The sequence below is a fragment of the Rhizomucor pusillus genome, assembly GCF_041956525.1.
Source record: "Rhizomucor pusillus strain CBS 183.67 unplaced genomic scaffold VTP01scaffold_10, whole genome shotgun sequence".
NCBI classification, from domain to species: domain Eukaryota; kingdom Fungi; phylum Mucoromycota; class Mucoromycetes; order Mucorales; family Lichtheimiaceae; genus Rhizomucor; species Rhizomucor pusillus.
Genome location: NW_027192152.1, coordinates 105,005 through 128,876, shown reverse-complemented (window position 1 = coordinate 128,876; position 23,872 = coordinate 105,005). Strand labels below are relative to the sequence as shown.

At 44.1% G+C, this 23,872-nt stretch overlaps 12 protein-coding genes across 12 annotated transcripts; 6 read left to right on the top strand and 6 right to left on the bottom strand.

The window, feature by feature from the left end:
* Positions 1-71: 71 nt before the first annotated feature.
* On the top strand, positions 72-746 carry VTP01DRAFT_1019 (uncharacterized protein; the record flags this gene model as incomplete). The annotated part of the gene is made up of 4 exons (XM_069378524.1): positions 72-213; positions 272-343; positions 399-532; positions 588-746. 4 exons carry the CDS (start codon positions 72-74, stop codon positions 744-746), a joined length of 507 nt encoding a protein of 168 aa, XP_069238427.1.
* Positions 747-849: 103 nt separating this feature from the next.
* Positions 850-1,661, bottom strand: VTP01DRAFT_1018 (uncharacterized protein; the record flags this gene model as incomplete). Its single annotated transcript, XM_069378513.1, has 3 exons — positions 850-1,066; positions 1,140-1,200; positions 1,271-1,661. The coding sequence occupies 3 exons, from the start codon at positions 1,659-1,661 to the stop codon at positions 850-852; spliced, it is 669 nt and encodes a 222-aa protein (XP_069238426.1).
* A 356-nt stretch (positions 1,662-2,017) lies between these two features.
* Positions 2,018-4,800, bottom strand: VTP01DRAFT_1017 (uncharacterized protein; the record flags this gene model as incomplete). The annotated part of the gene is made up of 9 exons (XM_069378502.1): positions 2,018-2,283; positions 2,345-2,742; positions 2,800-2,938; positions 3,009-3,209; positions 3,266-3,361; positions 3,431-3,501; positions 3,585-4,262; positions 4,326-4,683; positions 4,743-4,800. 9 exons carry the CDS (start codon positions 4,798-4,800, stop codon positions 2,018-2,020), a joined length of 2,265 nt encoding a protein of 754 aa, XP_069238425.1.
* An 827-nt stretch (positions 4,801-5,627) lies between these two features.
* VTP01DRAFT_1016 (uncharacterized protein) lies at positions 5,628-9,445 on the top strand (the record flags this gene model as incomplete). The annotated part of the gene is made up of 14 exons (XM_069378491.1): positions 5,628-5,863; positions 5,923-6,191; positions 6,250-6,399; positions 6,461-6,959; positions 7,024-7,065; positions 7,129-7,332; positions 7,393-7,504; positions 7,567-7,727; positions 7,791-7,928; positions 7,990-8,104; positions 8,183-8,424; positions 8,484-8,880; positions 8,934-9,041; positions 9,098-9,445. The coding sequence occupies 14 exons, from the start codon at positions 5,628-5,630 to the stop codon at positions 9,443-9,445; spliced, it is 3,021 nt and encodes a 1,006-aa protein (XP_069238424.1).
* Positions 9,446-11,158: 1,713 nt separating this feature from the next.
* Positions 11,159-12,148, top strand: VTP01DRAFT_1015 (uncharacterized protein; the record flags this gene model as incomplete). The annotated part of the gene is made up of 1 exon (XM_069378480.1): positions 11,159-12,148. The coding sequence occupies one exon, from the start codon at positions 11,159-11,161 to the stop codon at positions 12,146-12,148; it is 990 nt and encodes a 329-aa protein (XP_069238423.1).
* A 1,550-nt stretch (positions 12,149-13,698) lies between these two features.
* Positions 13,699-14,022, top strand: VTP01DRAFT_1014 (uncharacterized protein; the record flags this gene model as incomplete). The annotated part of the gene is made up of 1 exon (XM_069378469.1): positions 13,699-14,022. One exon carries the CDS (start codon positions 13,699-13,701, stop codon positions 14,020-14,022), a length of 324 nt encoding a protein of 107 aa, XP_069238422.1.
* Positions 14,023-14,448: 426 nt separating this feature from the next.
* Positions 14,449-14,868, top strand: VTP01DRAFT_1013 (uncharacterized protein; the record flags this gene model as incomplete). The annotated part of the gene is made up of 1 exon (XM_069378458.1): positions 14,449-14,868. The coding sequence occupies one exon, from the start codon at positions 14,449-14,451 to the stop codon at positions 14,866-14,868; it is 420 nt and encodes a 139-aa protein (XP_069238421.1).
* Positions 14,869-14,965: 97 nt separating this feature from the next.
* Positions 14,966-16,045, bottom strand: VTP01DRAFT_1012 (uncharacterized protein; the record flags this gene model as incomplete). The annotated part of the gene is made up of 2 exons (XM_069378447.1): positions 14,966-15,704; positions 15,762-16,045. 2 exons carry the CDS (start codon positions 16,043-16,045, stop codon positions 14,966-14,968), a joined length of 1,023 nt encoding a protein of 340 aa, XP_069238420.1.
* A 597-nt stretch (positions 16,046-16,642) lies between these two features.
* VTP01DRAFT_1011 (uncharacterized protein) lies at positions 16,643-17,842 on the bottom strand (the record flags this gene model as incomplete). The annotated part of the gene is made up of 6 exons (XM_069378436.1): positions 16,643-16,800; positions 16,868-16,985; positions 17,065-17,159; positions 17,219-17,237; positions 17,308-17,468; positions 17,545-17,842. 6 exons carry the CDS (start codon positions 17,840-17,842, stop codon positions 16,643-16,645), a joined length of 849 nt encoding a protein of 282 aa, XP_069238419.1.
* Positions 17,843-18,351: 509 nt separating this feature from the next.
* Positions 18,352-19,521, bottom strand: VTP01DRAFT_1010 (40S ribosomal protein eS10; the record flags this gene model as incomplete). The annotated part of the gene is made up of 7 exons (XM_069378425.1): positions 18,352-18,371; positions 18,433-18,543; positions 18,606-18,680; positions 18,753-18,935; positions 19,005-19,057; positions 19,257-19,337; positions 19,415-19,521. 7 exons carry the CDS (start codon positions 19,519-19,521, stop codon positions 18,352-18,354), a joined length of 630 nt encoding a protein of 209 aa, XP_069238418.1.
* Positions 19,522-19,906: 385 nt separating this feature from the next.
* On the top strand, positions 19,907-21,500 carry VTP01DRAFT_1009 (uncharacterized protein; the record flags this gene model as incomplete). Its single annotated transcript, XM_069378413.1, has 8 exons — positions 19,907-20,004; positions 20,068-20,316; positions 20,389-20,470; positions 20,529-20,792; positions 20,852-20,937; positions 20,996-21,182; positions 21,247-21,310; positions 21,376-21,500. The coding sequence occupies 8 exons, from the start codon at positions 19,907-19,909 to the stop codon at positions 21,498-21,500; spliced, it is 1,155 nt and encodes a 384-aa protein (XP_069238417.1).
* Positions 21,501-21,688: 188 nt separating this feature from the next.
* On the bottom strand, positions 21,689-23,857 carry VTP01DRAFT_1008 (uncharacterized protein; the record flags this gene model as incomplete). Its single annotated transcript, XM_069378402.1, has 8 exons — positions 21,689-22,418; positions 22,474-22,674; positions 22,733-22,802; positions 22,859-23,012; positions 23,073-23,254; positions 23,317-23,617; positions 23,673-23,711; positions 23,768-23,857. The coding sequence occupies 8 exons, from the start codon at positions 23,855-23,857 to the stop codon at positions 21,689-21,691; spliced, it is 1,767 nt and encodes a 588-aa protein (XP_069238416.1).
* Positions 23,858-23,872: the final 15 nt, after the last annotated feature.

Here is a 23,872-nt window from a genome sequence, read left to right as displayed (position 1 = left end):
TTGATTTTCGATGTCGACTTTGGGCCCTCACCTGCTCCGCAACTCACTGTTGTGTATACGCTCATACCACAATGTCGCGACCAGCACTCACGACATTTCAGAGACTTCGAATACTATACAAGGCAAACAGTTTCCCGTGGAAGAAACATGTTATGGTCGGCTGGGATTTGGACGGAAACGAGTACTGGGAAATGCCAGATCCAAACAACCCTGGTTTGATCAAACAGTCAGGAGTCGCATATTCCTTTCGACTTACTTTTTTAAACGATAGGTGGTCGATGGAAACGCTGGGTGCAGATGAAAGACGATGATATCGGCCTGTTTGAAGAAAACAAATTACCAGGCAAGTTATTCGCAAAGTAGACTACTGACTATCATAGCTGACGGAAAGACCTTAGTGCAATGGCAGGCTTGGTTACGGCATACTCGGTACGAAGCACCTACAATTGAGGAATTGCTTAAAGAGCAGCGAAGACGCCAATTATTACAACAACGTGTGCGTCAATTGCAGTTAGAAGAGCAAGAAGAAAAGGTAATCTTTAATTTGTCTATTTCCAAGCACAGCAACTCATATACGAATCTGTAAGAAAAAATTGGAAGCATCCTCAGCAAGAGAAAGAAACCAGCATGCAGCTTCGTCGCACGCAGCACCGGAGGAAGCGCGAAAAGACCAAGATACCACGGAGCCGATGGGACATGGTGAAACGTTTACACCAGGACAATGGACTCCTACTTCACGTCGTTAACGAGCATTTTCTTTTGATCCACAACATTCTGTACTTATCACTCAATAACACTGTACTAAAACATTCATAGAACTTTGATGACGGGTATCTAAATACACTTCTTTTATTCATTATCTTGCAATTCTTCCAACTTCTTCTGAAGCTTTTCACGTAATTCACGCTCTTCTTTCAACTCGTCTTCTAGCTGAGCGTATGCTGTCTTTAGCTGTTCCAATTCTTCTTGTACTCCTTGTTCCGATTCGTCCTGAGCGTATGAGACACTCAACACTGCAGCTTCTACGACGCGGATAACTCTCCAGAGACGGAGGATGATCAAAAGTCTAATTACGGATAATTTAGCAATCAGTCAATACGCGCCGTATCACGGCATCTCTCGTTGCTAATAATACATACTCGGCTACTTCGCGTTCCTTCCCGTGCAATATGATATCAAAAATGAAGGTTGCCAGAACAACTATGTGGTGATGATAAAGTTACAAAGACTATTACCAACACGATTTTGCATGAAAATACGCGTCACTTACCGACGACATCCAGAATGTGCAGTTTCCAGTGCTCGGTCGGCGGTAGACAGTATCGTGGACCAAACGCCACCAGGGCAATGGTCAATTCGAGCATGAACAGGCAAGTTATGATCATACTCGTAATCTCGGCAGCTTCTACAAGCTCAATGATCCAAAGTGTGGGGCGGCGATCACTTTGACATTCGTGCAAAAAGGTGTATATTATTTGGAAGAGCACACATGTCGCGTCGACGAGAACCAGCAGCAAGATAGTCCAGTGCACCTTTTCGTTTTCTATCCACTCGCCGAGTCTTACGCGCCAGCTGGCTCTGTCTTTGCCTTGCTCAAAGAGTTGCTGTCGTTCAACATCAGCAGAAGGTTCTTCCTGCGGCACTGCTCCGTACGTCGCCATTGTCAATGAGGAAAAGGCCAAGAGACTACTGGTTTTTTGAAGGTGTTACAATGTGTGACAGTAAGTAAGTTATGTGCATGTCCTTTCAGTTTGCGGATAGATAAGAGTGTAAAGTGCAAATCGTCTTTGGAGGCTGAAGCACGCATCTGTTTCATTACCAGCTTTCTGTATCATTCCAGTTTGACGAGCCATCACATGGCAAGATTCGATGGCGGAAAAGACAGAAGACTGAAAGTAGAAATACACTTACTACCGATCTATAAATCCTTCTCTATTTACGTAATTACAACTGCTTTATTTTACATCAAAAATCAAGGTTACGAATAGTTATGGTACATATATATAAAACGACTGTATTATATATTGTTTACAGTGACATGCCTGCGAAGATCACGGCCAACCCCGTTTTCTCGGGGAGACATGTCGTCCAAGGAATAGCTGTTAGCAACAGAAGATGGCCGAGAGTCCTTGTCCTTCGCGGCAGCGAGTCGGTTCCTTCGATATCGCTTAAGCAAAAAACACACTGCGGCTCCGAGCATAGATAGGATAATAAGACTGCCGAAAAGGAAAACGGGAATTGCGATTTGCTTGTTCTCTTCTACCCAGGCATTGATCGTATTGACTGGTTAAATTCAGAGCATTAGTGACAGGATACAAGGACCTGTGAATGGAGGATACTTTACTTGCACCCGTGCCTTTGCACACGCCTTTCTCGCAATAACCAGCTAATCCACACTCAGTACCGTCCAAGAACATGCCGCTGAGAACGAGGCAGTTACCAGGATCGCTCGGGTCCTCGCAAGTCACTTGGCAAGTATCCTGCTGGAAAGGGCAGGATTCGCTAACGCCTAGCCGAAGACCGCGAGCAATACATTGTTCATCACGGGAAGTGCACACACCAGAAGCGCATTTCATGGTATTGTTAGCGCAAGATGAACCATTCGGTTCGTAAGCATCAGCCGGGCAGCTGAAAGATGTGCCTGTGCAGTACTCTGATATATCGCATTCAGATGCTGCCGGTCGGCAGACAATATCTGATGAGGCCATTGTACAGTTGACACAGCATTGTTGACTATAATCACTGATTAAATAGGTAAGATAACAGTCTCAATACTAGATAAAGCGTTTTTTTCCTTACTCGCAAACTGCTCCTCGTTTTAGCTTACATGTGCGTGCGTTGCAGCAAGCGCTGTCATTTAATCCGGAGTCGCATTCTTCACCTGGTTCCAATATACCGTTCCCACACAAGGACGATTTTGTATTGTTTGCATCAGGCGCTATTTGGAAAGAAAGATCAACTTAAAATCACCGGATAGCAAAGATTTTCCATACGTTGTTCATACATACATTGCAGGCAATATCCAATGTTAGGGAATGATCCGCAAATATCAGAGATCGAGCAAGGGCTGAAATCTTCGGTTGTTACATTGCTCGTCGGATTCATTAAATATGTTTGGCCTGCACTGCAGATGGTGTCACTCAATGGACAACAGCTGCAGCCTGCTGGACTGCAAGGACATGTCTGTGCTGTGCAGTCATGTATAGCGCCTATGCAGAATTCATAAATTTTGGTTGTCGTTGCTTGGGACCTGTAACGTACTTACCAAACCCGTGGCCGACTTCATGAGCGACTACTTTCCACTCCTCCCTGGTAATTGAGGAAACTCCAGCACCTGACACCCATTCTGAGGATCCGTTTTCTGTTTAAACAAGATTTAAAGCATTAATTTCTTTAGCATAATTGGGCTGCATGAACATGCTTGCCATACCTTCAATTTGCTGAGAGACTTGTGTTTCACATAGTTGACTTAGCCAAGCAATACCCACTTTGACTCCGGTTCTGTGAAAACAGAGTGGAATGTCAATAATCGCTGCAAATAGGAACGATTTTGTCTGGGGGGGGGGTGTGAGTGGAAGACATACGAGCATTTTGTCATCAGATGCCAGAGAGCGGCACCATCATCTCCTCGTTTTCCACGCCACATGCTAAAGTCGGATAAACGATCATTGATGGTGTAATAATTTGAGCATGCCTGATTCCAATTCGTCGCGGGTTTCGGATGACGAGGGCACTGCGACGAGGACATTTGGATATAGATAAGACCTAACGATACATTGAACGTTCGTTCATAGACTGCAGAAGCCAAGTTCCAGTCGTTGATAATTTGAAGTCTAGCGTAACGGATACTTCCATACGCCTGTACATAGGTGCAATCCGCCATCACTCCCATGTACGCAATCTTTCGAGCTGTGGGACAACCCAGCAGCGGATTAGCTCGCTTTTGCATATGCATCAATGAACGCCTAGATAAGCCTGTTGCATTCTGATTCCGGATCCCGGTCATTTTTTGGTTGTAAGTCATCTCTTCCATTGCGCAAAAGAAGTCGTTCTTTTCTGGTTCGGGATCCCGTCGCTTTTGTATATCGGAATCACGGTAAATAACCATGCGTGATGTAGAGGATGCTGAGGTGTTGACAAAGGTTGTAGAGAGAGGTAATGGATCATCATTTCGTCTAGTCAGGTGAAAGTTTGCCGTTGTCTTGATATGATGTATATCATTATTGAGTAGGAATGCTCCTTCAAAAATTGGCAACTCGTGTCTAAAATTGCAAAGTTATGCGTCGATTTTCGATGTATTCTCTTTCGAGAGCTAAAATCCTTACTCCAAATCGTGACGAACAACGATGCGTGCCCAGTTGAGCATGGCTGACTGGAGAGGTTGGCGGTCATCTGCGACGTATCCTTTGTAAATTCGAAAATCTGCAGGATGAAGGGTTTCGACGAAATCATCTTCTCCGTTGGTATCAAATATGCGAGTCGTTGCGGATGGATGAAATAATTCGGTATTTGGTGATAAGATTAAGTTAATCGTAGTATTGAATGCAATGAAAGATAGATTGAATGAATCAGTATGCTGAAGATCTGTGTGTCGTTTAGAGTATGCCGAATCGGACGGGATGTATATACGTGGAGCTAACACCGTTTCCACTCGAGATATCGGTTCAGCCAAAATCGAATGCCCTTTCGTGAAGTACGTTTCTAGTTAACTATCCTATCTTCATTGTTCGCTGATCCCTTACCGAGAATTCTTAGGCAACCAATCAAGACAAGCAAGAATAGTAAGACAACAGTCGTCATATTGCGGTGCTGTGCGAGAGGTGAAGGATACCTCAAGATGCAGTATCCTTTTTTCTCTCAATGTGGTCTATTGGACAATCCAAGGTAGAAGGATCGATTGCCCACGGACTTGGAGCAACACTCACCTTCGATTGTCCCTGACGCTGCGGGATCCACATTATTGTGCCTTCTGATTGGCTTATCCGGAAACGAGGTTCGTACCTGATGAATTCGCGCCAAGCAGTAAACCTTTCTGCGGATAGCAAGACACGGTACAGTCATCACTTATGACAGAAGCGCTCGACCCTGCTGGGACAGTGATCTCTCAAGCCAAATCAAATGAAGGCTGTTACTGTGGCGCTGCAATTCGCACCATATCTTTTTACGCGGCATGAGCGTGATCATGATGCTGCAACGATCAAATAGAGAGATATATTTTGGAATTAAAGGCGCTATCAAAGGTGTAACAGGTATTCATAGCCAAATTGCTTTAGAAAAAGCTAAGAGCGTGAAAGGAGCAATGACTCTTTTTCGGCCTCTATACCTTGTATCACAATGGATTATTACCGCCTTGGAAAGAGTTTACATTTTTTCACTCATTGCATGTTTAGGGGTAGAAAAGAGCAGCACAAGGGACCATATATTAGCTTTAGCATAAATAGCAAACAAATAACATATGACTCCATCAGTGATTATGATTATAATTATGCAAGGCATTTGTGACAATGCGAGGAGAAGCGGCCAGGGGCTCATACTATACGATATAAGGAGAAACAGCACAGGACGCGTGGAAAGCACTAGCAGACCCGTGCAGCCGCTGTGCCCTCTTTTCACCATCCTTCAATCTAATGTCATTAGTGGAGCCTGATCTCGGTGACGAAGATGGTACGAATCGCTCCAATGTTAACACCACTTCCTACTATGAAGATAAGGCAATTGGATACAGTTTTCGAGTGGTACGAGGCAACGAGACAGCTTGGCTGTCTCCCAAGGAACCTCGGCCTGGGTTAGTTGAAATCAAAGTGGGTGTATTGCTGCCTTTCCATCAAACGGATAGTAATTGGACACGGCAGTTGACCTTGAGGTAAAAAAAGCGAAACTTTGGGGTTCCCTGAGCCGTTACAAACCTTCTTTTCTTTAAAGTGGTATTTCTGCAGTCCGCTTAGCCGTCGCCGAAATCAACGTGCATGAATTGATACCCGGTGCATACATCACACTGATTGAAAAGGATTCATACCCAAGACCAGTCGGCGGACAGAGTGCTATTATGGACGCAGTATCAGCTGCGGTCTCTTTAATACAATACGGCGTGGTGGGAGTTATCGGCGATATTTCGTCGTCTTGGACATCATTGTCTGCTCTTTTGACCAGCACGTTGCAGATACCGCAATGCTCATTTACTTCAATTGCAAGTAAGTATGCTCGATACACATTTATACATAGCAAACACTAGAACTCTTATTTTATCAGCGTCACTTTCTGATAAATCACAGTACAATCATTTTTTCCGTACGGTACAAACGCAGCTATTATACGCCGATGCTGGATTATCGCTGGTCGTTAGCCAAGGATGGCCCCAGCTAGGCGTGCTTTACTCGGATGACGACTTTGGAATATCATGTAAGCCGTTGTTGCACAGATAAAATTGTAAAAGAAGAAAAATGGCTGAATCGTCACCTAGTATCCCGGTATGCCATTATGCAAGCTAAAAGCAAAGGCATCAACGTAAAAGGTTATCAATCGTTTTACGGATCAAACTCTGAGCCGAGCAAAACATATCAAGAGATCAAGAATTTTCTGTCCAGTGGCATCAATATCGTGTTAATAGCTGCACAGGGTGATGCACACATATCAGCTTTAATTGCTGCCGCCGCGGAAGGATATGTCAACAACAACCATGTCTGGATCGTCCTCAACACACTGAACAGCACAGAACTCTTTGCTGCAACAGACAGATTCAATCGAATCATGAATACGCGACTGCAAGCAAATGGACACGGTTCGTCTTCTTGGACAGATGTTATAGAATACAGTGCATGGACGACATCCAGGCTCCAAACATTAAATGCATCATCTATTTTTGCGGGCGGCATTTTCTCCTTTGCAGCCGGCTGCAATCTGACCGGATATCAGCCATATGAAGACTTTCGGGCAAAATGGGCAAAATTAGATCCACAACTGTAGGTAATGAATCACTGTCAGATATGCATGTACTTTAGTGTTAACCAATTTTGGATTGCCAAGGTATCCCTATGGTGGTGTACAAGATGTTTCCAGCAACGAAGGGTAAATACTGTTCCGAGGATACAAATTCGCATTTTAGACCAAGAGCCTAACCAAATAGTATAGACTGGCCTATTCATGCATGATGGCTATGGCGCGAGGGTTCGACAAGGTCGTAGGCAATGACTCGTTTCCATCCAGAACAGAGGGTTTGCATAAACTAGCTTCAGGTCAACTGGGCAGCGTTCTATTACCAGAAGCGTTCAACACTGGCTTCATTAGTCCTATAGGACCTGTTCAGTTTGATTCGAATGGAGATAGAATGTTAGGGTACGTCGCCGTATCGAGAATACGAGAATATCGAGTTCATTCAATTGATCCAAATGGTAGCAATTTTCGCATCTATAACATGCAAAATGGCTCGAATGTAGAGATTGGTAATTTATTCGCCGGCAAACTGAACCTTGCAAAGCAGCCAATTTACCATGATGGATCCACGACAGTAAGTGCTCTTCAACAAACCCTGTATGAGAAAAACCCTCTTCTAACATCGTCGTTTCATAGCCTCCCACGGGATTGCCGCAAAAGATCTTAATGAACCCTGGTTATCGAACTGGGCTGTCACTTGCTATCGTCTCTTTTGGAGCTATCGGACTATTTTTATCCTTGTGCTTTGCTGCAGTATTTATAGCTTACAGAAAAACTGCAGTCTTTACAACATCGGGGTAAGATATACTTTGCACCGAAGATTCTTAAGGCTGATAAAGTTCGCTAACTATTATTCATAGTCCATTGTTCTACCTGCTCGAGCTCCTAGGTTTCAGCTTAACGTTTATCTGTGTCTTCTTTTTCGCCGCCGACCGATCTCAAGTGGATTGCTATGTGATACCTATCACTTTTCACATTGGATATGATCTGGCTCTCGCGTAAGAATGCAGGCTATTGCAAAGAAATAGTGATAGGAATTGACCTAAAAATTTGATATAGAAATATCATCGTTAGATTGTATAGAGCATACCATATACAGAATAACGTATACATCAAGAGTACAGGCGCTACTGGCAAGATTTTGATCCAGACTTCGAATGCGATAGTGCTCGTGGTAGGCGTGAGTAGTTATTTACTAAATTAGGAGTTCTTGGTTTATGTAGTTTATTCTAGATACTGTTTTTTTCACTAGGCGATCCTTGCCCTCTGGTTGACATTATGCGACGTGCATGTTGTACAAATTCCAGTATCTCCCAAGATGTATTACGAAAAGTGCGCTTACGACGGAAAGCTATACAGCTTTGTGTTATCAGCTGCAGTGCTTTTGGCTTCCTCGCTGCTCGCGCTGGCTACGTACTTGGCTATCCGAACGCGCTCGATTATCAAAGCATATCCTCAGCATTCGGAATGCAAACGCATAGATCTCGCTGTCTAGTAAGTATATTTTGCATAGATCTACTCCATAATTTACCAATTGCTAAGTCCTCCGACAGCAACATTGCTTTTTCAACTATAGTTGGATTTGGAGTATTTATATCGCCATCAGCAGATTACTTTGCGCACCATTATCTGTCCGGCGCAATGATTGTATGGGGCAGCTTCGTATCGATCCTAATTCTCTGCCTACCTAAACTTCACGCGATAGTCCTGTTAATAAGGAAAAAGCGCAACCCCGGACGCTTATCAGGTCTATACCAAACATTTAATTGGCGAAAACCAGCTGAGGAGAATGAGCTTGTGAGCATCAACAGAATGATTGCAAACCCAAATCTTTCGTTCGCCAACCGGTTTACAACGTCAACTGCTCCAAATGTACCAACAAACATCCATCAACGGCATACTTTCCGCTCAGGTGATAGTTCAAAAGGATATACTTCGGAAGCATACGAGGTAACTATATCTTCTTTGATTTTGGCGTGAATGTTCATAATCATTATCTTTAGGCAAGCATGCCTGTTCAAGTATTATTCAGATATTTCCCATTCCTTGGAGTATGGGATATGAAGCATATAGTGCTTTTCCCGCATGTTGGATATTTTTCTTTCGTGTCTGTAAGTGCTATGACTCCAATTTATCTGAACTAGAATTGACCATCATCTTGCCACAGGAAAAATCGCACCGCGGTTGGGTCTTCCATTACAAGCAAGCGGAGGTTATTCCGTCATCGGATGGAGGTTATGTCTTAAAAGTCAAAGGCAATGGTTGGTTTGACGTACTGCTACAAGTTGCAAAACAGGAAGACTTGCAATTATGGTGCACTCGATTGAATATCGCTGCAAGGAGGCAAAAGCACGATCTGGAAACTATGGAGTGGCAGTCTGCGAAAACCAGTGCATTCCATCACAGTACACAGTCCAGCCATCTATCGTCCGGAGAAGCTCAACTGCCACTAGAGGAACTCTTGAATTTAGAGCATGAACACAAGCGAAGGCTGCAAAATACATCCGATTTATAGAGTATTCCAAATATTGTCTACGAATACTGTAATGTATTGAACTCTTTATCATGGTCAGATGATCATTATCTTCACATGACGGCCTTGCATAATGCAAAGACGTTTACAGATTGATTGCTCCTGGAGTCGGTCTGTCATAGCTTTCAGCTGAATATCTTCCGAGGGAGCGATCTTCAAGATCCGTATCATTTCTCTGCAATGATCTTTACATTTTTGCGCACTTTCATTTCCTGGCGACTTTCATGCTTAGCCGACAAACTCGTAGTTTTCACTTTTAAAGCCCGTAGCGAATATTGATAATTCATGAGATACTGTGTCATAGCTCGAGTAAGGTTTTCTATCAAAAAGAGTTATCAGTGGTTTCCTTAGATTTTGCGATCTACATATACACATACGCCGATATTCGTCATGCACCACATATATGTCCTTTTTTCTGATAGTCGATTTGCGTGTTTCTACGGCATCCTGAAACGATAATCGATGCGTTGAGCACTATCTTGTAAATGAAAGCAGGGATCGATTGTTGAAAACGTCCGTGAAATATGTAAGGTTATTAGAAATTTCTTGCATGATGCTGGCTGATCGAAGGTTGTAAAACCTTGTCATTTAGTACGAAATATGCTTTGCTCAGGAACTGCTTTGCGTGAGCTTCAGTCTCCACATGAAATCCTATGAGGGACGTCATGCGCACACGATAAACTGAATCATAATGTGGTAAACCGCGTCCGTCCTGGTAAATCTTGAATAATGAAAAGGGTTGGACATCATTCCGTAGTTCAATGATAGTAGACGGTTGAGTATATCGTTACATTGAAGTTCTGACAAAGGAAAATGAATGCAATCGAGATAAAAGATGCATAGCTGACACGCACAGGAGCCTCACACTTTAATCGACTTCATCAAATCAAAACCTCTATCCATTGCACACAGCCTCTTCGAAGACCTCGGGCACTGGCTGGATAGTGCTGCAAATAATTGTGCAGATATTGATGCTTCATGGTTGTTTTTAAAGTCTGAATAAACCGGGAATTCGATGGCGCCGTGCTTGCAGTAGCGAAGCGGATGCAAAACCGCCGGAGAATGGAGGTTTATAAAGCCCAACAGAAGAAGACCAGACAACGGAGTATAGAGCGTGGCCAAAGTTTCCCTGAAACTGGTGCTCATTGTGATTGCTCTTTTCGTCCAAAACATGCTACGTACCTTTTTTGGTTTCATCTTGATCGTCGTTAAGTCATTTTAAGGTCTCGCGGCCATCACACATATGCCGTTAATTCAGCGTGCAGCAGGCTTTCAATCATAGAATTATATTTCCCGCAGGACAATCACTTGTGCTTTCCGAACACGTGTTGTTTGTGGACGATTACCTTCCAGATACGCACTGCCAGGATAGTAGGCCCGCAAAAAGTTTCTGTGTAGATAGTGAGAAGGATGCTTTTGTGAAGAAAATATATAAAATCTAAAAAGCAACCGACGAGGTTCACCACATCGTTTTTGAAATACGTGTAAATGTCTGGCAAGATCCGCATGATACTACGCTGCAACTTCATAAGAGATTACCGCTTCAGGTAGACAACCGGTGGAGAAATGAAAAGCGGAAGCTCTCTCTCTTCATGCAACTGAATTCGGGAACTACTGTGCCGAAATCGATTCTCATTGGTGAATTTATCTTTCAGATTGTTACTGGAAGTGAAATCGTCCTTTTCCATATCTTCGATGCTTGCAAGAGGTTACTCGCTGAGACTGCCAAAGCAGGGTCTGCGATGCAGTACATGTCGCCGTTTAACCATACGATCGATATTTGAACCGGACGATGAGGCAGATCAACAAAGGCCGCAGCAAATGTCGAAACGAAAGCAGCTTCCTAGCGACAAACCCTGGGATGGCGAAGAGTCTGTAGCCGAATCGGTGCTTCGCATGATCATGGATAAATATCGAGCGCCGTTGCGGGTAGAGGGAGCGGCACGGAGACAGTTGCCACAACCACAACTGCATCCAAACCAGGTGCAGGGCCTATTTGAAGAACGCAGCCACGATAATATCAGCTCCGGCCAAAAGGCATTAATGCGAGACAAGTCGGTGCGATCCAGAAAGCAGAAACGGCTCATGAATGCTAGAGAAGCAGCTTTGGATTATTCATTGTCACAGAAATATCCAGTCGAACAAAAGGACGAGACGGCTGCCAACCACGAGGAACCGAGACCTCGAAGCATCAATGAAATCCAGTCCCTTGCTGAGGAACGGATACGAGAGGCTCGAGCGCGTGGAGATTTTGACAATCTGCCAGGACGAGGCAAACCAATACCCAAAGATATCTATGAGGATAGTCCATTCCTCGACCGCACCGAGTATTTCTTGAACCGTATCATTCAACGCCAAGGAGCAGCCCCGCCCTGGGTTATGATGCAACAGGAAGTAGATACTGAAACGAGCAACTTTCGGACACGCTTAAGGAGCTCGATCTTGACCAGGGTGGATATCCTATATCGCAAAAAAGGCGGCAATACGCCAGATAGACGCGCGATATTGCAAGATTGGGACGAGAATGACGGCGAATACTTTCGAGTCCACTTGAACCATTTAAATCAAAGGTTGCGAAGTTACAATGTAATGTGCCCACCATCTGTCCGTAAAAACCGGTTATTGTTTGAGCGAGAAGTCAACGATATGCTCGATGTGATCTTAGATGATAGTACTAGAACATAGACCTTGTGTAAGCTCAGTATCATACTGTAAACAACTTGTAAAACGCTGTTTGTGATCTTTCTAAATAATCCTTTGTTGAACACCCAGATTTCTTCATCGCGCCTAGGAGTATTGCCATTGATCCCTGTACAGCGCTTGTATCCTCTCGTTCTCATACAGACGTCAAGTTGCCGACAGAAGAATTCCTGCCTTGCTCCTTAAAAGCATGCCTTTGCAGCTTTCCGGTTTTGCGCATATCGTATGTATCTGCCTTGATTTCTCTAATCTGTTTGCTGTCCCTTTCGTCATTTACTTTGCAATCTGCGCAGAAAACCCACAGATACGGACCACAACGCTTTGCCAGAGATAGCTTACGGCAACACATCTGCTGCTGCCTGATCTCTTTTTCATTTTCTTCTTTTTTCAGTATATATAGGTGTATAAGTTGCCCTCAGGAGGATCAATTGGAGAAAAATATGGTTTTTTGGCACATAATGATTAGCCCAAAAATTTTTTTTTCATCATCGGCAACTTGGAGGAAACACCAAACCCAGCCGGAACTGCGGAAAAATAGCCCTTTGCATCAAATAAAACTTGTGGTAAACTATACCTTTATTGCTTTACCGCGTTCTCTGACAGCACAATTACGCGGATAACAGCTATTTCATTAAATCATGTTATAATTTTCAATTTGTTTTATGACCCAAAGTCTAGTCTGCGGCTATATATCATATATACCACTGTTACAGTCGAAACAGTGGTCCGGAGCGGTCTGGCGTCACAATGGTTAGAATTTTGGATGTATTTGCTAGGAACCAGGCATATTTGCAATTTTGATGTGACATGTTTTGTAATACGATCAAAAGTCCTTACTATTAATATATAATGTACTCATTCAAAATATCATGTGGCTCAAAATAGCCCTGGTATATCGTTTGCATTTATGTAGATTGCCGACCTTTTTCTGCCATCTTCAACAGATTATATCACCTCAAACTGAATGGACATATTTTTAACGAAGATCGCAAAGGAAGCGTCATCAGCGAGAAGGTGAAGAAAACTACAAATCAAGCGGAGCATGCTGTTGTTGCAAGGGCGCAGTGTAAACCCCGCCTTCGTGGAGAGAGTACAATTTGCAGCGTATATTCCCGGTAAGAGTTACACTATCCCTGAATGGAAAGTCGAAATCACTTGCAGATTGTATGGTTACATTTTCGATTTTTATTTGCATGCCAACGTTTTGGGGGATGCTCGGTTGAACAGCTCTAAAGTAGGTGACACTATTTCATCGCCTTGCCAATGATGCATGACAGCTAGTGTCCGGAGCTTGCCAATGAAGCAAAGGGATGAACGAGACACCAGCGCATGCAAACAAACGAGTGCTTGGCAATTTCATGTGGGTATCAATTTTACACAGTCAATGGTAGTACGACCTCCGTTTCGAATGGAAAAGAGCAATAGAAATCGGTGTTGTTGTTACCAAGCATAAAGCAATGTCTTCATACGGTTTGTCTTGAGTATTCCTTCTTCCTTTTCTTTCTTTCTTCCTTTCCTGTCCTTGGTTTTGATCGATGCTACCCCTTACCCTCATTGTGCTACTTGCCCTCTTGATGTTCAGTAGCAACAGATTCAATGTCTCCGCTGTATTTCAGTTGACAGACAGCGGGCTTTGCAACGCCAAATGGTCAGGGGACTCGTTTGATTGTCTCGAGGCATGCTCCATATTAGTACAAGGCAACGGTATGTGCGTACACGACATCTGTTACTGCACCGAAGTCGGTATTGGTAATTGCGCCGATCAAAACGATGAAGGATGCGATGCTATCTGTCAAGAGACGTCACCAGAGAAACCAACTGGATTCTGCTACAACAACCGATGTCACTGCATCTCTTAAGTTTTGAACCCCCTCTTGTATATAAAAACATGCATCCATAGTCATACCCGTCACTTCACCCCAAAAGGACCTTGACTGTTTACTTAATCGCTGTTAGGAGCAGTAACGCGTCCAGCATTATTTTATGCCCTTTATTATTTCCTTATCCCCATTAGTACAAGTCGGCATCGCGTACTCCCCCACCCCTTATTTCCGCACTCAGCTTAGCTGATTTAATATCACTGTGAATTGCACTAACACAAAATCATCAAGAGAGCTCTCATCTTATTTTCATAAAAGGAGTAGGCTGCTCGGAAAATCAAATAAAAAACATATTAAAGGCGCTGCCGTCGAGGAAGCAGAGCACGTTCCATACAAAGTTCTCTTTTTAATATATTTTTTCCTCTTTTATTCTAAATTTTGATCATCACGTACATACAGCAAGACATGAAGTTGTCACTTTCTGCTGCCATCTGCTTTGCTGCTGCTGCTTCTGCTACCGTAGTCTCTGCAGGCATCCTTACACCATCCGTTGACCCGAATGAAAAGGGAATTCCTGTCACAAGCGAGGTTATCGAAATGGGAAAATGCTCGGATTTCGCTAGCCAGCTTTTGTGCTCGACTAGATGTGGTCTGCATGCTCTTCAACCCATGTGCGTAGATGGAACATGCTACTGCACCAGCGTAGGAGACGGCGACTGCGCTGCAGACAACAACAAGGGCTGCGAGAGCGTCTGCGCTGCATTGGCTAAAGATACCAAAGGCTGTAACAAGGACGTGTGCATTTGCGAAGACCGATCCTCGGGCAAAGCCGCTAACTCTAGTACCACCACCAAGCCCACGCCAACACCTGGAAAGGATAACTAGTGAAATGCAGCCATAGATCTAGTTGTCTTTTTTTGCTCCCATTTATATCCCTGATACTTGGATATTACTGTTACTAAATACATTAATAAGCATTATACTACTGATTATATGCCATTGGATTGCGTTCCTCGTTTGGAGTTTGGTAATTATGCGCCAAATCACCCCTCTTTTGATGATCCTGCCGGTGTAGGGTATCAGCATAGTTATTAGAACCAAATTTTGCTCCGAGCTGCTGCGTTGCCGTCGTAGCATCTGAATTGTGCGGTGAGGCGAAAACGGGTAGTACCGGGTGTTCAGAGGCAAACGAATGATGATGATGCTCCCACTCCATGGAATATCTGTTGTGAGGAAAGTATGGTGGCCCTAATATCTGGACCTTCTCGGTAGCTGGCGCCATGGGTAAAACGGGTCCAGATGCAGGCCACGGCGGTTGGTAGGGAGTGCATGGAGACGAAATGGGGGGTTCGCCACAGTGGTAATCATCACCACCACTAAAGTAAGTCTTCGACGCACGTCTATGTGGTGGCTGTCCGTCATATGAATATTCTACAACAAAGGATGATGAGAGTGGTCGTTCATATGGATTTTGGTGCAGAATAGAAGGTCTAGGCTGTAGGCCTGATTTCGTAGGCGACGTTGATTTCAGAGAAGCAGGTGGCTCTGGAATATATCGACCCCAGTCTGGCTCCTTGGTTGCAGCAGGAGCAGTATTATACGTATTACCATCGGCGGTGTTAGGCCTGGATGGCCGCGCAGTACAGACAACACATGCTAGCAATGCCCACAAGATGCAGGCAAGAGCTGCTCCAACTAAAGTGCCGTCAGCAAGAATACATCTTTTGGGAAATTTAAATATTCTCGGTCGTCTTTCAAAGCTCGTTTATGCAACTTACCTGTAACGTGTTAGCAGACGAAAGCTGTCAACATGCGTCATTGTAGCTGGAGTCGGCTGGGAGCAGCGACTGAACAGGCCTGTCAAAGGTGCAGGATATCTGATTTGATTGTTTGTCCACGGCTCGTTCTCGTCGATCAAAACGGCTGTCAGGATGGATGTGCCCAGCGGTAAGATATTGAGGAAGCTCAGGAACCGATCGGCCGTTAGGATATACCCTCGTCCGCAGCATATCGCATACAAGCAAATAGCCGAGGCACTCAACGTTGAAATAATAAGAGACATGTACCAGGCGAGATACTACATGAATGCATGTAAACCACCACTTAGCATTACTCGGTTGATCTAGGGATTACGCAATTTTTTAAAATGCTAGCTCACTTGAAAATGACCGCCTTGCAGCCAATTAGGAATATTGAGCTACAACAAGTCAACATTGCTGTTTCCCGATCAAGCTAGCGTTCTCCGTGTCTGTACCTCCTTTTGATACGTGGATAACAATGCACATTGAACGGTATGACATCCAAGAGTTAAAATACTTGCTTAAAACACAAGAAAGCAAATAATATTGATGAATTTAACAATTTGCATGTCACAAAGCAGGGATGGTCATGAGCACGGAATAATGAAGAATTTGGAGAAGAAGAGGCTTATTATTCCACCTCTAGATTTATGCAATACAGGTCAATGGACGGGAAGAGATGCAGAGTAAAGAGTAAAGAAAAGAAGAAAGAGACGAGAGAAAAAGGTAAAAAGAAAAAGGAGAGAGAGAGAAAAAAAAATAGCATCGAATGTGTTCCTGCGTTTTGGGAGCATATGACTTCCTCGCCAATTGCTCTCTCTTTCTCCCATATTCGTCCCCCTGATTTTCTTTTCTTTTGTTCAGAACTCTTCAGACTCAATGATGAGCCCGCATTCTTGACATTTCTGTGTCGTTATACCGGTTTCAGGATCCTCAACTGGCGAGCCAAACGTATGCTTGTGTGGACCCTGTTGCCGTTTTCGTTCCCATGAACTGGTCATCGTTCGCCGTCTTAAATCTATTTTCAAAAGCGTTAACAACGAGGACAGCCGATACCGTCACTGTACAGGATATCGAGAACTCGCCTGCAAGTTTCTCTTTAAATTTCTTATCCTTCTTTTCTTTCTTTTGCGCTTCCCGACGTTCGTATTCTGCGTCCAAGCCTTGTTCTCCTCCCCACTTTTTGAAGGCATATTGTTCGACCTAATTGAAATAAAGCAATGCATAAGTCGTAATTCAGCAGATACGTTGTATATTCGGGTGACGACGTGAATATTCCTACCATCTCCCGCACGTACAGCATCATATTATTCCATGTCGCTTTCCTTGGATTGGGTTTTGACCAATGTGGTAATAACTCGGTATCCCTTAGCTCGGCTAGAGAACGATCAAATAAGCGACCTATTCGTTTCCTAACAGTATCAGGTATTTCTTACGATCAGTTAACAAGTAATCCTGTAGAAAGTGGTACATACGTCAGCGACTACCAAATTAAGAAAAACCTTAATATCTTTTTACTACGCACCTCTTTGGCTTCCGTTTTTGTAATTAAGCTATATCGCTCCGGAAACTTATCTCGACAGGCTCGACATACCGACAGATTGAACACTTGGAAGAAGGTCGGATCAATATCCATGGAACCACAATCCCGGCATTTTGGATTCTCTGTCGGATCTGCAGACATTGCTAGAGATAGCACAAAAAGGCCATGTCAATGCCCAATTATTTCCAGACTGCCCAGCTGACAAGGATGACAACATACGAATGAACTGGACGATCTTTGCCGTTTCTTCACGCCGGCTTTTGACCTTGTCGTCTTCTAGGGTATCTTCGACAATAAAGCCAGCTTTGGAATCCACCATTGTACTTAGATCATACTCGTAATACTTTGTCCACCGTGATCGTTTCGGCAGAGGCTTCTTTACATCGTCGCTGGAGCCTGTTTCTGCGACGTTGGTCGCCTTCCGCTTCGTCTTTAGTTTCTCCAAAGCTTTGAGACGATTTTGTTCGATCCGCTCCCGCTGCTCAGGTGTCAATGTGCTAGTGGCTGAATTCTCCATGTTGCAACAGCAAGACAAAAGTGCATGGATTGTTTGGAACTCAGTAGTCTTTATTCTACTGTGTTTCACAGTGATTGTTAAGCCGGACTCTGCTACTCGATCCATTGGTAACGCCATCCAATGATCTTTCTTTGATATTACAACGTTTACTTCCCATTTTGAAGACGTGCGAAGATCTGCGTAAAGAAAGAACACATCATTCCGCTAGAAAACACCGGCAATGCTATCATTATACGTAGATGCGAATGATCAAGAAGTACAAATTAGATTGAAATCTTTGAGTTTTAAAGTTGCAGATACTGTAAATGTAAACCAATTTCAAATCATATAGATACACTCTTGCCACTCATCCTCCCCATCAAACATATTGCGCAATTTTCAATGCCGATCCACACTTGTCGATGATCATATAATGTGATGATTTGTTTTCGTGAATCCACGCTGTCCTTTTTTATTGCTATTCACATGCTGTTGCAGCTGATGAGTGGTTTTATTTGCGACGTTTACATTTATTCGCGACGACCACGGCCTAGTGGGTACTCTCTCGGTTAATTCTCGATACCAGCAATTCAACCGTTAATTCTACATACCGAATCCACCACGGAACTTGGGCTCAAAGTCACCACCAGCACCTTCCTTGCGACGGTAATCATCACGGTCACCGCGGGGTCCACGGGCACCTTCGCGACCCTCACCACCGACTGAAAGTTCATCGCATGTGAGTATTCGTTTGTGTGTTCCGCTATCGACAGACATCACTTACAAGCACGACGAGGAGCAGCAGGGCGAGCGGTCTTCTTCAAGGTAGCAGGAACGATTTCCTGGGGCAAGTGGAGGTCTAGATGAATCAAACAAAAATATGTCAATTCCCATGGCCCATACAAGTGTTGCTATGCAAATGTATATTTACATTCACGGAGATAGTCAATGCCCTCGTTGGTAAGAGTGTAGTAATAGTATTGCCAAGAAAATTGGGTCTTGACGAAGCCCTTGGAGGTCAAAGACTGCATAGCCTTGATGACCTCGAGGTTGGGAACGTCAATGTCGGGATGCTTAGGGGCGTTAAAGTCCTTGGCAGCGACCAATGCACCGTCTATATTCGTTCTTCTTTAATACATGCCGTCTCTCTGTTGCTGAACGTTATTTGATGCTGAAATTTTACCCTTGAAAAGAGCCTCGTAAATAGCCTTTCGGTTTTGTTTCTGAATAAGCATTCTGCCTAATTACGCGCGTTCCATTAGTGTCAATCCACCATCCAATAAATCGCATATATCCAGTCGAATTCATCCATCCATCCATTTTTTATCCATTCATCTGCTGCTCAAGGCTTTCGTTCATATGTTTCTTTCCCCCCTCCCAACGCCCTTCTCACATGGTTTCGATACATACTAAGGCGCGCAAAAGGGAGGGTTACATTAGTTGACCGGTCGACATTACTGGAGTGCCCTGCGTGCAATTGAATCTCCGGCTTGACAGATCTTCCTCCATGTCATTGCTTAGGTATATCTTTAGAATTGGAAGCTTGGATATAAATATTCGTTATGTAATTGTTACTATTTATTTTCTACTTACGGCGTGACAATTATACCAGCTAGAGGAATCTTATGGTTCGTGGAGAATGTTAAATCGAACAATGTACGAATGTACGCTGACGATGCATGAAACGATAAATTCAGCATACATATAAAAGACCCAAACTCATCTTTATCAGTCTTTCTTTTGTTCCTTTGCAGCATTGGCTTTTTCAATCTGAACGGCAATGATTCTTAAGCTGGGGAAAAAGCCGGATATATTGCAATGTAACGACCAGATTTGCTAGGAAGTGACCTTTTATTAAGATGCATTAGAATATCTGAATGCACAACGGCTTGCACGATAATCCAGCGAGGTTTCTATGTACTTTGTTTGGACTGTATCCATACTTCAAATTTCCTTTACTACGGTACGTCGTGCGTCCAGTTGATGGTGAGCAGGTCTGCCGATTGAAATCTTTTAGTCGTCCCTCTTTTTAGGCAGTAAAAAGCCACTTGGACTCCTCGCATATTTGCATAACTACTTTGTAGAATGGCTCATAGAATCCCGTTCACTCGAGTGGCACGACATCCCACCAAGTCGCAACTGGTTTTTGCCAATGGCTCTGAATTCCTCGTCGTAGATTCTACGTAAGTAGAATCGGCAAAATATGGTCTTAACTGTCTCTCCAACAACAACACTGAAAATGACAGATCGGGAAACTTGGTGCGTCCCTACACCGGCGAACGGAAGCAAACCTATACCGAGCAGCACAAGAGTATAGGCTTCAGCAAGGATGGTTCGCTTATGGCAACTTCAGGCGACAACAAGCAGATCAATGTCTATGATACAAACACGTGGGATCTGAAATTATCACGGACAGCTGTCAAGCGCGTCAATGCACTTGGTTTTGACGAAGCAGGCAAGATCGTCGTTGCTGATAAATTCGGCGATGTCTATTGGTACGTTGCTGCTGCATCCATATTTCTTAAGAAAAGAGAGTTGTGACACTCAATGAATGCGAGGGAATTTAGCCATCCAGTCGAAGAGCAAAAGGAAGGCGAAGACGCAAAGATGGCGCCTATCGTTGGACATGTGTCGATGGTTACGGACATGGTAGGTGCAGTTTAACATCTTCTGTCTGCTGCTGCTCCGTTGTCTCAATAGCCCTTAGGCATTGACACCAGGCGATAAATTTGTCGTTACCTCTGATCGTGACGAACACATCCGTGTGAGCCATTATCCGAATGGATACAACATCGAGACTTTCTGTCTTGGACACACCGACGTCGTAACGTGCATCAAGGTCGTGCCATGGAACGGGGATGTTTTGGTATCCGCTGGAGGTGATGGCAGCTTGCGAACCTGGAAGTATTTGCAAGGACAGCAGCTTTCAAACCTTGATATCAAGCAATACATTAAACAGTATACACCAGAGGTAATGTCAAGAACAAAAGGCAATCCTGAAATGCATCAAGACTAAAAAAGGGAAATTAGGCAACGGATGCCAATTCCGTGGACCCCATTGTTGCTTCTCTTGCTTTGGAAGAAAATTACAAACTTTTGGCTGTTGCTTTTGCAAAGTAAAGAAAGGATCTTTGAGTGTGCGTATTTCTCGTGAACTAAGTAATCCATCCTTAGAACGCCGGCTATCCTTCTACTTCGATGGAACGATGAGAGCAAGGGCTTCGATTACGACTGCACACTAGAAACTCCTGATCCAGTCCTTGATATTTGTTTTGACAATAAGGGCTTACTGTGGGCAACTTTGGCTCCATCAAATGAGTCTAATGCGCTGGTGACCGCTTTTGAATACAAGGAAAACAAGGTATTTGCAAGAATTTCTTTATTGATTCATCACAAATGTTTTTATGTACTAACCTTTATTTCAGATGGTGCAGGTCCCATCCGACGATGCCCGCGTCAGCAAAATCAACGCGGCAGAAGCAGGACTCGGTGAGTAAAAAAGGGAATGATGAACACTGGTTAACAGGATTGCTAACTAGACATTGTCCATTCAGTTGATACCATGCCCGACCTGTACAGTATTTTTGGATTGCGCAAGTTCCTGGATCTTCCTGAGCCACTCCAGGCACCAGCAGAGAAGAATCGACCAAAGAACAAGAAACGAAAGGTTGCAGAATAAATGGGCTGTTCTTTCTTCTTCTCCTTTCTCTTTCTTTGTGCACATGTATGCTGTAATTGAACGGGGTGGGGATGCTACGGTGCGAATGGATATACAAATAGATAGAGTAAAATTCTTTTTCCGTTACAAACTTGCGAGAGAAAAAAATGGGTATAGATGGGTATCTGCGATTCTTGTGATTATCTTGATTAATTGAGATCTCTGTACTCTGCGCTTTCCTCGATATCAACGAGTCTGGCGGAATTCCGCTTGGAATTTGAGGTATTCATTGGAAGGAGCTCACGATCATCTTCGCTGTTACGCTGTGAAGAGAGTGTCGTTGCCGTTGGTATCTCGATCTCCACTGCATCGGCATCGGTCGTTGTAGAGATTGACTCTTGTGGTTGTGGTGGCAGAGGTGCGGTCAAACCTGCAAACAGTGACCCCAGAGCAGAGTCGCCGCGAAAATGACCTTTCAAATGCCACGTCGGTGACGAAAGTGGAAGTTGTATCGACTGACGATTCACAGGCGGCTCGTCGTTCATACGGTCGACCAACTGGGACGTCAGGGATATACCGCGGAAGACTGAGCTACGTCGTCGCCGATGTCCTAACCTTTGATTGTTGAAGGATAACGTTCCAGGCCATTCCTCGGGCGGTGAAGAAGCTCGCAATGCAGGACGGTCAGCTTCGTGTTGTGTAGTAGTTTGGATAAGAGAGTGACGAGCTGGCCTAGTTGCGGCAGCGATGTGTTGTGCGGTTTCTGCAGGCACTGAACTTTCAAGATCATGGTTAGGACCATTCGACGTTCCCTCCTGTTCTATCTGCGAGCTAGCATCTGCGCTGATTGACAAGGGTTGATACTGCTGATCTTGCTTGTTTCTCTTTGAAGTAATCAGATAGACGCCCAAAAACTCGACAGCACAGCCAGTCATGAACCTTTACGATAAGATTAACGATGTGGAACGGCGTTCACCACATCTTTGAGACTTACCGCGACATCTGGTCAATTTTCATGTTATCAAAATCATGGTATAATATGGCGCTTCCGATGATAGCTGATATTGTGAAGAGAACAAATTGAGTCGGGATAACTTCGGTCGATTCGAAGCGCTGCAATGCCTTGTTGAGATACTTGATTTGCAAAACAGCGGTGACAAACAAGACAAGAATCAAGAGATATGAAACTGTATATCTGTTGATATGAAGAGCAATCAATACAAGCTGCCAGCATGTACTCTTCTTGGACTTACGCAAACATGGCAATGAATGTCAGACTTAACAGAGATGCAACACTCTTGGTACACAAGACCGTGTATCCGCCTATGTTTGCCAGTTTAGGAAAATGTCCATCCCAACAGGAAGCATTCATTTCTTACCATATATCGCGACAAGACCAAGATCAATCATGATGCTTCTCGAACCGTATACTGGGGACAGCAATGTTAAGATGGTGATAGCAATACCGGTTGCAATAAAGTATACGATAGATCTTGTTTGCGTGAGGGCATCAATAATCACTTCCGGGGACAACTATGGCGGACTTGAGCAAAGTCGAGCAAAAACTTTTTTCTTCGTGCTTTAATCACTCACCGGCGTTTCCTCTCCGTTGGAGCTTAGGACGACCATTGCTGCACCAAGCACAGCCAGTACAACACCGAGAAGATCTCTTTTCCGAAAAACCTCCTTGAGTATCAGAGGTGCCAGGATAACGTTGGAAACCAGCGTCGTCGTACCGAGCGGAGCAATTGTTGATGCTGGAGCGAACCCGTATGCTTTTCAGTTGCAGCGGTTGAGAACAGGGAACTTCAGAGAGTAACTGCGTTACACGACTTGCCTACAAAGTTTCCAACTTCTCCCAGTATCATGAGAGAAATGCCCAACCACCACAGTTGAGACTTTAGATAATCCGAATCGCCGCCTCGAGACTCTTGAGCCATTGCCATGATCAACTTTCGCTGCTCCAACTCCTCTTCAGCAGAGCGTGGATATTCCTCAGATGTCCGAGTGGATGAGTATCCGTCGTCCGGAAAAAAGGCTGTCCCAGTGTAATATGTATGCGTCGTCGATATCCATCGCGGTGGCTCATCCATGTTTGCAAAGTACCTCGCTACGGTTTTCTCTTGAATTCTATTATGCTACGCAGTAATGTTAAGATCCATTCGAACTTAATATCTTTGCCGATAGACCTACAGCGAGCTTTTGCACGTTCAAGGCAACCGATATAAGTACCTGTTATGTGTCAGTGAGAATCCAGACGGGTGGCAGTTTGAATGGTTGGAACTTACATTGCCACACACAGAAATCAGGACACCAATGAAAGTGTTGAATGCAACATTGCTATCAGACGACGGAGGCTCTTCTTGGCTAGTGCTCATAAGGTGGCAAAGGCA